Below are 12,094 nucleotides of genomic sequence, written 5' to 3' on the forward strand. Positions count from 1 at the left end.
TATTTAACTTGCAAGTCAAGAAGACATTAAGCATTCAGTAAAAATTTCCTATTGTTATTAATGTTAAATACCATTTTGCTTTTAGCAGAAATAGTAAAGTCAAACGAACTGTATTTGTTTATCTTACAATGTTTCAGTTTTTACTTTTGCTTTGAATTAATTTGATGTACGCTTTGCCTTCTGTATTCAACTATTTGTTAAAGGTTAAAAAAAAGTCAAACTATGGTGGAATGAAATTTGTGTGGCTAGACTCCACAAAAATTGCTAAGATCATCACATCTTTACCAAGATTTACCATACACAACATTACCCCTTGTGCTTTTTTATCTCACAAAAAAAACAAAAAACTTCATTGGTATGATTCATAAGCCTTTTGAAAAAGTAGTGACATCCCTTCTCTTTATCATACCCATGCCATTATATACTGTAAAACCCAAAAAGTTAAGGAAACTCAAACTGTTTGAGGAAACGATGGCTACAAACCACTTGAGTTAAAAAAAAAAACGAATCAATATGAGTACTGTGAACTTACTCCATTTAAGTTGAAGTAATGAGTTATTTAATTATCTCATTAATTATCTCATTAACACTGATTTCAAAACTGTAACTTTCAGTACATTTTGAGTTAACTACCCTTTTTTCATTTGGTAAAGTTCACTGTTGAGTTTTACAGTGTACAAATCTATCCTTATGTCACACAAAAAACGCAAGTGTGCTCACACACACAAGTGCGATGACTTTCCATGTAGTGACTTTCATGGTCTAAATGATTTTTAAACTGTACAAACTGTATTTTATCCCTTAACCCTAACCCCCGCCCAAAAACAACTTTCATAAAAAACCTGTACATGAAATAATCATTACTAGTATCACTATACTTCCAATTTGGATTTGGCACTTGGTTCCAATAATATAGGGTATACCAGGAACACACATAAGCACAAAATTTCAGCATTTCTTCTTTTTTTTTTTACTAGTTCCCTATCTAGATGTCTTATAAGTCTGCCATTGTGTATTGCTTTGATTGTTAGTTTCACTTTCTTCCTCTTTTGAAAAGCAGGATACATCGTACAAGGAAGAAATGGTAGCTAGTAATGGTAGCCACAAACAATCTGTGGCATGGAAAGTAGTTGTTGTGGAGCACACACTACTTGTATCATCAAGTTCTGTATCTCTATCGAGTATTGACTGACTTGTTGTAGGAGAAGAAATCTTCTCACACCACAGTGGCCATCAGTCAGTATGTGAACATTTCAACCTGACGATCAAAGACTTTCAGCCTAGGATTATATAAACCTTACACTAATTGCTAATTGAAAAAAAAAAAAAATCACAGGTTTTTCAAGATTCATCTCAGAAGAGCAGATCATGGCCTGAAATATTTGCTGTTGGCTTTGAAGATTCTCACCTAAAAGCAGAGTCTAGAATTAGGATCAAAGCATCTGCATAAATGTAACCCCCCACTAACTGTCTACTAACTCCCCTACCTACTAATGAACTAACTAACATGGAAAACTATCTGTGGTACATTGCATCCGGAAAGTATTCATAGCGTTTCGCTTTTTCCAGATTTGTTATGTTAAAGCCTTATGCCAAAATGGATTAAATTCATTAATTACCTCAACATTCTACACACAATACCCCATGTAAAAATCACATCTACATCAGGATTCACAGCCTTTGCTCAGTACATTGTTGATGCACATTTGGCAGCAATTACAGCCTCAAGTCTTCTATATATGATGCCAAAAGCTTGGCACACCTGTCCTTGGGAATTTTTGCCCATTCCTCTTTGCAGTACCTCTCAAGCTCTATCAGGTTGGATGGGAAGCGACGGTGTACAGACATTTTCAGATCTCTCCAAAGATGTTTAATAGGATTTAGGTCTGGGCTCTGGCTGGGCCACTAAGAGCACTCACCAAGTTGTTGTGAAGCCACTCCATTGATATTTTCAACCCAAGCTCATTCTGAAAACGTAGTCCCGCTGACGTTTCTGGAGACAGCGGAATACGTCCCGGGGGGTACGTACGGCTGCGTTAATTTTTTTCAAGCGAACGCTGCGGGGCGGTGTGACGCTGTTGCCTTTCGCGCTTGCCTTACCTCCTTGTGGAGGGCTTCCCCACTGCAACCCGTTTGTCCACTCAGCTCACCGTGTACGTCGACAGGCTCGAGATGCAGAGAGGAGTTGACCACGGCGACTGGTTTCAAGTCCACGGAAGGGCGGTTCCAGCAATCAGGTAAGACAAAAACAGAATCCCAAAAATTAAGTGAATGAGTTTCATAACAGGGTGAGAACGCGGTGAAATCCGAAAACGCGGTAGAAAAAAAAAAGAAATCAGGGCTTTTATTTTTTTGGACGGCTTTTGTAAACTGTTGCTCTTGTTTAAGGAAGCGAGCGGGTGGGCGGGTCGATCGGTAAAATTGGTTGGGTTCAGGGAAGGAGGAGGGCAGGTCGGTCGATTGGCCGGTCGTGCAGTTAATCATCCAGTCAGTCGGACAATGGCCTCTGTTGAGTTCACGCGAGAACAGCGCGGGCGCGAACCGCACTCGCGAGAGGTGTCTGAGGTGCGAAAAAGCGCACAACAGCGGCCTCTCGCGGATTTGCGAAAACAAAAACTGCAACCGTATGTACCCGCTGGGACATATTCCGCGGTCTCCAGAAACATCCGCGGGACTACGTTTCCACAATGAGCCTGGGTTGGATATTTTGGCGGTGTACTGTGGGTCATTGTCCTGCTGGAAGATGAACAGTCACCCCAGTCTGAGGTTGAGAGCACTCTGAAGCAGGTTTTCATTCAGGATGTCTCTGTGCATTGCTGCATTTATCTTTCCCTCTATCCTGACTAGTCTTCCAGTCCCTTCTGCTGAATAACATCCCCACAGCATCATGCAGCCACCACCATGCTTTACTGTAGGGATGGTATTAGCCTGGTGATGAGCGGTGCCTGGTTTTCTCCAAACATAACGCCTGGAATTCTCTCTAAAACTTTATTTTAGTCTCATCAGAGCAGAGAATTTAGTTTCTTATGGTCTGAGAGTCCTTCAGATGCCTTTTGGCAAATTCCAGGTGGGGGGTGGCTTCCGTCTGGGCACTCTACCACACAGGCCTGATTGGTGGATTGCTGCACAGATGGTTGTCCTTCTGTAAGGTTCTCCTCTCTCCAAAGCAGAACGCTGAAGCTCAGACTCTGTGACCATCAGGTTATTGATCACCTCCCTGACTAAGGTCCTTTTCTCATGATCAATCGGCTTAGATGGTCGGCCAGCTCTGGGAAGAGTCCTGGTGGTTACAAACATCTTCCACTTTTCAAATCATGTCCAATCAACAGAATTTACCACAGGTGAACTCTAATTAATCTGCTGAAACATCTCAAGAATGATCAGTGGAAACAGAATGCACCTGAGCTCAATTTAGAGCTTCACGGCAAACGCTGTCAATATTTATGTACATGTGATTTTTCAGGTTTTTTATTTGTAATACATTCGCAACAATTTTAAAAACTATTTCACATTGTCATTTTGGGGCATTGTGTGTAGAATTTGGAAGAAATAAATGAATTTAATTCATTTTGGAATAAGGCTGTAACATAATAAAGGTGGAAAAAGTGAAGCGCTTTGAATTCCTTTCAGATGCACTGTATATATTCCACATTATGTTTTAAATAATTTCTGTTGTTTTATTTACTTTTACTCTGTTAAATCATTAACAGTGGTGGTCGGGTTACATTCCATAAAATAAGAACAAAAACGTAAGTCTAGAAATTAAAAAAATATATAAACCATAGTTATTTGCTTACATGGCTGTACTGGTCCAGCATCTTCTGGCTGTGTGCCAGGTAAGGAGTCATGAACTTGGAGGTGTCCACCTTCACTTTCTTCCTGACTGAGCGCCTAGGAAGACCACCAGGTCCAGGCTTAGGGAAATAAGAGCAATCAACAATTAACACAAATGCACATAGTGCCATTAATGAGAAACCTCTATAACAGCATATTCAAAGAAATATTGTTGAAGTTTAGGAAACCTTACATCATATTTTATATAACGGTACCAAAAAAAAGTCTTAAATATTACTATACAAGCAAGCATGCAACACGATTTGTTCTAATATAATTTTATCTAAAAATGCTACACTTTAAGTTGTTTTAACACAATTTTGGGTCAAATATGTACAAACCCAGCAGTTGATTTACTAAATAATTGAAGAATTTAACTTGACAGTTGGGGTTGCCCATATTTGACCCAAACAGACATTTTAAGAGCAGTATTTCTCAACCATGTTCCTGGAGGCCCACCAGCTCTGCACATTTTCCATGTCTCCTTAAGCAAACGCACCTGATTCAAATCATCAGCTCATTAGCAGGGACTGAAAGACCTGTAATGGGTGTGATAGACAAAGGAGACATTCAAAACATGCAGTTTTGGTAGTCCTCCAGGAACGTGGCTGAGAAACACTGTTTTAGAGTGTACATTGATTTAAACAAACAAAAAAAAGAAACTGGATAATAAATGTAAAGATAAATATTGTGTTTATTTGCATATTTGCTTTGAATATTACAGCACTTACCTTGCATGTCTTCTGCCAACAAAATGTGTTTGCCATGCAAATTAGAATTTCTCTTTTTATGACAACAACAGATCAGCATATTAGTATTGGCTTGATCAAGCTGTAAAACTATTAGTCAAACAAAATGCATTAAGCGTTAGTTCAAACTACATACTACTACACATTTAGACAGACATACATTGATGTGAACATTAAATGAACTCGCATCTAGAAAGCTTTTTACCACACCCTCACTCTCATTACTAACGCTGTGGCATTTGCATGGCTAGATTTCATGGGGGCTATTTTTCATGATTGTGTTGCTCTTAGAACTTGACAGAACTTAATTTGGACATATCAATCCATCTTCACCTACTCATGAATTGTTAAACAAGGACGTTTGTTTAATAATCCACACTTTAAGCGATCCCATAAGGCTCGATCTAACTAATCAAATCTAAACTGGTATAAAGGAATGGAATAGCCCCCATGGCATGTGGAATGACTCAGATCCGCTTCACCGGAGGAGATCATTTACCTCAACACCATGAGACACTGAGGTGGTCGTGGTGGTGATTGTTGGACCCTCCTCATAGTAGTACTATAGATATAGGGGGGAAAAACTCTGGGCTTTCAAAAAGACGATTACAGACTTTAGGAAAACAATTGAGGGAACAGGGAAGGGTTTTATTTTTCCAGCTCTGGTTGTAGTAAGTGCAAAAGATAATCACATTATGACCAAAATAACATTTGCTTGTAGATGGCTCCTCTTTAAGTCACTGTTCTATCAGTTATTAGGTTTACATAATTGTGAAATTATCTAATAGCCAGTCTTGAATTAGTGCTGGGTTCTTGACAATTTCTTCACAAACACAAATTAAGTTAACTTATTTATTTATTTATTTTTTTACAAATTTAAGTGAATTGATCAAAAAACAATTAAGTTATTCCAAACAACATAGGAATTGTGTTGCTTCAACTTATTTTGAATAAGTAACTTGAACAAGCAGCAAAACACATTTTTCACTCCATTAGAAGAGCTAATTCTTTATTGCATTCACTTTTTAGGTTATTAAGGTTATTTTTAATGTCATGATATATTGGTCATTGGATATATAACGGGTCTCTAAAGAATACCAACCACACAGTAAAAAGTGACTTTACCTTAAAAAGGGTAATTTAAAGTGACAAGTTGTCTTTACTTAAAAGAAGTGAGTAAAAAGTTGACTATTTTTTGTGATTATGAGCTTAGTTAATTCACTTCATAATTTTAAAGCAATGGCTTTAGTCACTTTTTAAAAAAAAAAGTCAATCAAACACTTTTAAAATACTTTACTTAACTTTTAAAAGTAAACTAAACTGTAATAAAAGTGTAATAACTAATAACTACCATACAATTTTAAAATGATCTACCAAAGACATGGTGACATATGCATGCTGACATATGGTGCAGTAGCACTTCAGGACATCCTGAGTTCAAATCTCGGCTTGAGGACATTTCCTGTTTCTACCCCTTCTCTCTCTCCCACTTTGCTTCCTGTCTGAAATACTGTCCTATCCACTTATTAAAGGACAAAAATAAACCTTTAAAAAAGAAAAATCTTTAAAATACCAAAACAATCTTATTGGACAAATAATCACTATTTAATGATATATAGTGACATATAGAAGGATATTTAAGGACGGCAGCCATCGAATACTAATTAATTATCATTTAAATTGTGCAATAATCCTTCAAAACAGGTTGATCAACAAGTTTTCGATCATTTCAAATACGAAAAATACAGTACAATCACTTACTATTATATATATTTTAATAACTACTTGTCACAGCCATATCACCCTGCAACCCAAGACCGGTTACTCATTGAAGCTAAGCAAGGCTGAGCCTGGTCAGTACCTGTATAAAGGGACCATATGGGAAAATTAAGTTGTTGAAAGTGGTGTTAGTGAGGCCAGCAGGGGGCGCTTAGCCTGCAGTCTGTGTGAGTCCTGATGCCCCAGTATAGTGAAGGAGACAGCGTACTGTCAGTGAGCACTGTCTTTCAGATGAGAGGTTAAACAGAGGTCCTGACTCTCTGTGGTCTTTAAAAATCCCATGGCACTCCTCCTAAAGAGTAGGGGTGTAACCCCAGTGTCCTGGCCAAATTTCCTCCATTAGCCCTTACCATCCTGACGTCCCAATCATCCCCATCTACCAAGTTGGCTCTATCACTGTCTATGCCCTCTACCTATAGCTGGTGTTTAGTGAGCGCACTGGCGCCGTTGTCCTGTGGCTGCCGTCGCATCATCTAAGAAGTGGATGCTGCACACTGGTGGTGGTATGGAGAGACCCCCTCATGATTGTGAAGCGCTTTGGGTGTATGGCCATACACAATGAATGCACTATATAAATACACACATTACATTACATGTGAAAATAATTGTGCTGTCAGTTTTACATACATCAGTTATGCTAAATCAAATTTCCATCAACATTTTGACATTTTATTGTCAAGAAAGTTATTTGAAACTTTAGAGTAAACACTTTTCTTTCATATAATGTTATTTCTATGGATATAAAATCACTTTAATTTGACGCAAAAACCACAAACATGTTGTTGGTCATTAAATCTAAATTGTGCTTCAGTATTAAAATTTCTCATTTTCATCTGCCATTACACTGAGTGAATATCTCAGTGGTTGTTTATGGAATACAAATATCATCATAGGCTGTATTCCCAGCCGGGCTCAGACTGACAGAGGCTTATGACAGGCTGTGCTAAGAACATTTCAGTGCCCCAATGACCTCACCACTATTATTATTTGCAGCTAATGTTATTGTCATGGTAGTAAATAGAAACAGCGGGTCAGGGAACAAATTCCAACACAAACACTCAAATATAAAATATCTGAATGCAGTGTAGCACATTAAGCCACACATGTGACTAACAAACTTTTTGGAGAATGCACTGTACCGTATCAAATATCGAGACAAAACACTCTCAAACAGAACCATCTGAGGGCCTAAGATTTCGAATATAAGGACCAACTAAGAAACCAGAGCAGGAAAAATACTTAACAGCTAGATTCTTTAATTGGATCAGGAGAAAGCAGAATACACTGGGTTTTATTACCATGGGCTTTAGATACATTTAACTTATCAATCAAGATGTGGGACATGGAAAGTGGTGAACATCTAACGGAATATAATGTACAGTAAAATCTCATTCCCTCTCCAACACTTACAGGTGTTTTTTTCCATAGTTCCTGCCCCCCCAAAGCATTTTAACAGCATGACGTTAACAGCACAAGTAGTGTAATTTACAGCACAGCTCGTCTCATTTGCCTCTCTGCGAGTCAGCCGTAGATGTCCACTGCTATATTTGTAGCTCATGAAAGAACAACTCAGCCAAAGCTGAAGGCCACTTTTCCATTAATGGGGAGTATATATATATATTAATAAAATCACAGAAATGTAGATCATTTTGAGATTTATTTTCTATAATTGCTACATTTAACACTTAAAATTATTAAATATACAGTGCTTATATAAGCACACCACTCACAAATCTATCTTTTAAATTCATATGTTCAGTAGGAAGCTGTACAATATTATATTTGTGCATATACATTAAATAAGCCAGTACTGAAGCCAAATCTGGAGCTTATCTAACAAAATAACTTATGATAACGCTCCAAAAACTAGTACACCTATTTATATGTTAGAGAAAAATATTAAATACAGATTTTATTTATTTTTGCAATATTTTGCTTGAATTTAATTGTATTATCCTTCTGTTTCTAAATATGTTTGATGAAAAAAATATAATTTTAATAATTATATCTGTTTAATAAATCTGTTTTGTTTAAATGCACCAAAAAGCATTGCCCATATATTTACTGAGAAATGTATAAAAATATTTTCAAATTAGGGTGTGCTCAATTATGCTGAGCACTGTATATTGTGACCCTGGACCACAAAATTAGTCATAAGTTATGAAATTAAATGATATCACCTGAAAGCTGAATAAAACTGATATATGGTTTGTTAGTGTATGACAATATTTAGCAGAGGTACGATTAATAAAAAATGTGGAATATGTTTTTTTATTTATTTATCGACATATTAAGAAAATCACCTTTAAAGCTTTCTAAATGTTTTGCAATGTACATAACTATTACAAAATTTAGTTTATATATATATAGTAGGAAATCTTTTGACTTGTAAAATGGCAAACCTATACCTCTGCCACTTAAAACAGATTTTGTGCTTCAGGGTCACAATTATATATCTGAAAAATCAACAATAAATTACAGAACAAAATGTAATTCTCTGCTTTTTCCAGATCCAATGAAGGAAGCCCTCTTAATAATGCTGATGCCTGTCACATATCCTATTCTAAGTGTGGATGAAAGTAGTAGTGAAATCAGAGCGTATCAAGTATACACTACCGCTCAAATGTTTGGGGTCAGTTTTTTTTTTTTTTTTTGCAAATTGTTCAATGTACTCATTTATTAAAATTAAAAAATTGTTAAATTGTTTAATATTTAAATAATATATAGAGAATAAATAATAATAAATATTTAAATAACTGCTTTCTTATTGTATGTAGTTTCAAATGAAATTATTATTACAGTCATTATTGCTTTTATTACTATTACCAATAATAATAATAATAATTAGGAATAGAGTGATTTCTGAAGGATCATGTGACTCTGAAGACTGGAATAGTGAAGTTGAAAATTCATAATAAACCACTGGAATAAATGATTAAATTAAATGGTTAACTACTTTTGAACAGTTATTTTTTAGTGCAATTATTATTACATTTCACAATTTTACAATTTGTACTGTTTTTTTTATTAAATAAATGCAGCCTTGGTTAGCAGAGAAGCTCATTTCAAAACATTTAAAAATCTTACTGACTCCAAACTTTTGACCGGTAGTGTTTATTCCAGAATATTGCATTGAGATTTCCGTCTTCTCAGAGTACATTATAGCAAATCTCCATTTCCTGGATATGTTACAGGGGAACCCAAATAATCACATAATTTGCTTGCTTAAAATGAACATAAGTATATGGAATAGTTTGGGGAAACCCCTATAAGATATCTACAACAGAAATGAACATGAAAGTATACAAAGTCTACTTTAACTCTATTTCTTTAGGAAATACTGAATTAAAGTTGGACCTTCTGCTTTCACTCTTCCATTGAACACTCAGACAGAAACAATTATCATTTACACAGATAGCATTTCAGTGAATAACATGACAAAAACACAATGATGTAAACAAAACCTGCTGGAAGCTTCAAAAGGAGCTTGAAAACTACCTCTAAAAATGGTATATTTGATCTAAAATAACATTTTCCCACTCATAATGAAGCTTGCAGCCAAATTAGCAGCTTTGAACAGAACATAATCCCACTGTTAGTATAAAAATTAGAGTATTATATCTAACAATGGTTATTTCCATTCAGGTTTGATCATGAAAACATCACATTAGCATGTTCGTAATACAATCTTATCATCAGGTTATGACAAACTGCTGCAGGGGTCATTAAAAAGCGGTCAAGAAGACTTGCCGCATAAATGAGATTTCATTAAAGCATTAAATGAGTTGTGTGCACTGAAAAGACCACACTGATGCATTCATTACCGGGAATGTAACACATATTAAATGGAATTTACTGCACTGGAGCCTCCAAGGAAGAGGTCATTTGAAATGGGATCCAATGCTAATCATATATACGACATGGCAGCTCATACTGAACTGCTGACGCTGGAAGTATACCAGATCACTATTCATAGGGTTCACCAGTATACCTATAGGGCTGAGATCTATGGGGCGTTAATGTGAAAAGCCTATATAAGCTACTGAAGGGGCAGAGCAAATAATGTAGCGCAGTGTTCCTCGATGAACGAAGGGATAAGCTAAAAAACCAATACAAGTTGGATCGATCTTACCTCCTCCACAACATCATCATCATACTCTTCTTCCGATGCCATCTTCAAACAGATTCAGTCACTCTACACAGGCAAATTAAAGACTGTCAAATATCAGCAGAGCTACTAACAGCGTTAAGCTAATTAATGCCAATGAGACATAAACAAATGATTGAATAGACTGATAAAGTAAGCTTAAAGGGATAGTTCACCCAAATATGAACATTCTGTCATACATTACTCACCTATTTGAGTTTATGCTGAACACAAAATCGGTTATTTTGAAAAATGTTGGTTACTTTTTAAAAATATCTTCTTTTGTGTTTAACAGAATAAAGAAACTCATAAAAGTATGAAACCACTTGAGCATGTGTAAATAATGAGAAATTTTTGGGTGGGCTACTTTTTGAGTGACTCTCAATGAAAGATTTCAATTTCAGCAGGACTTGAAGGACACGCTACATTCGAAACTGACAGAAATGATCTGAAGACGCAACAGACATGCAAACGTACCTTTACTGTAGAACGTTACAGTTGAATTTCAGCAACCCTACAGTAAAGAAGGTGCTCGCTTTCCATCCACTCGTGTCCCAATCTGCTATTCCACTGTTTAATGTATTCCTGCAAACCTAAACAAAGACAAAAGCGTGTCAGTTTTCTTCTGAATGAGCTGACTCTTCAGTGTGGTCGGATAACAGAAAGCTAAATCTATATTTTAAGCTGAAATCTCTTTCTGCAGGCCTTGATAGGTGAGAGGGTTTGACACCTAAGACCCCCCGAAACGCTGCGCCTCCTGGCTGAAGGCTCGCGACAGCTGCTCTGAACCGCTCCAGCTATTTGTCATGTAAGCCAATGCTGCAGGCTGATTGGCTGGCTTTGTTTAGCTAGAGGAGCTCCAATGCCTTCTGAGGCTGCAGGTTAAATTTAGGTCTGACCACTAACTCCCCTTTTTTAGGGCCGACTCCCAGGAAAATGACATCAAATAATGCTTTTCTACTCATTTTCATTAAAGAGGTTGAGGGGGATCTGAATGGGGTGTTAAGAAATTCCTGCGCATGTGGTGAATTGCTTCAATCTTCAACAGTTCTTTTTTTTTTAAGTCCATGAATAAGGTCCAGCATCGAGTAAATGGTTTGTTCCTGCAACGGTGGCCATTAAAGTCAGATGATTCGTTTCAGGCTGTGGACCAGCATCGCCCTCAGCATCACTTCCTCTACCAACAGGCTGTAGAAGATGGTCAATCCAACAAAGCAGGCCATGCAAAGAGTGCTGGAGAGTAAATCTGCTGTGAAGTTTGAAGTTTGTTTTTCCCTTTGCTTACCGGTGATTTTAAAGATAAAACGTTTTCCAAGCTGCCAGAGCCTCCCCAACTCTTCCCTCCTGAGAAACGCTGGGCAAAAGCTCACAGCTGCAACGGCACTCCGGTTATCATGTGCTCCTATCGACCAATCGGAGGGCAGCTTTCTCCGGTTTCAAAAGCTAAATATACATTAGCGACACTTCAGAAAAGTGCACCTGTTCAGCACATCATCAGCAATACAACTATGAGGAAGAAGAAAGAAAACACTGGAAAATACCTGCTTTCTGGCAATCGGGATGCTGCATTCAGTAAGATGTTCTG

The 12,094-nt window shown here is 37.0% G+C and overlaps 1 protein-coding gene across 2 annotated transcripts in view; it reads right to left on the bottom strand.

Moving 5' to 3' along the window:
* The window catches only part of neb (nebulin), an 88,167-nt gene extending 76,290 nt beyond the window's left edge, over window positions 1–11,877 (bottom strand). The window contains exons 1-5 of one of the 2 annotated variants that reach the window (XM_087267708.1): window positions 11,795–11,877; window positions 10,987–11,102; window positions 10,495–10,557; window positions 5,083–5,145; window positions 3,798–3,914 (exon numbers count right to left, since the gene is read on the bottom strand). In XM_087267708.1, the coding sequence (XP_087123834.1) occupies window positions 3,798–3,914; window positions 5,083–5,145; window positions 10,495–10,536 (222 nt within the window). In that variant the 5' untranslated portion in view covers window positions 10,537–10,557; window positions 10,987–11,102; window positions 11,795–11,877. The remainder of the gene's footprint in view (window positions 1–3,797; window positions 3,915–5,082; window positions 5,146–10,494; window positions 10,558–10,986; window positions 11,103–11,794) is intronic. The other variant, XM_087267709.1, reaches the window with a different exon arrangement.
* Between the last annotated feature and the right edge of the window lie 217 nt (window positions 11,878–12,094).

The sequence above is a fragment of the Danio rerio genome, chromosome 9, assembly GCF_052040795.2.
Source record: "Danio rerio strain M-AB ecotype USA chromosome 9, GRCz13ab, whole genome shotgun sequence".
Taxonomy (NCBI): Eukaryota; Metazoa; Chordata; class Actinopteri; order Cypriniformes; family Danionidae; genus Danio; species Danio rerio.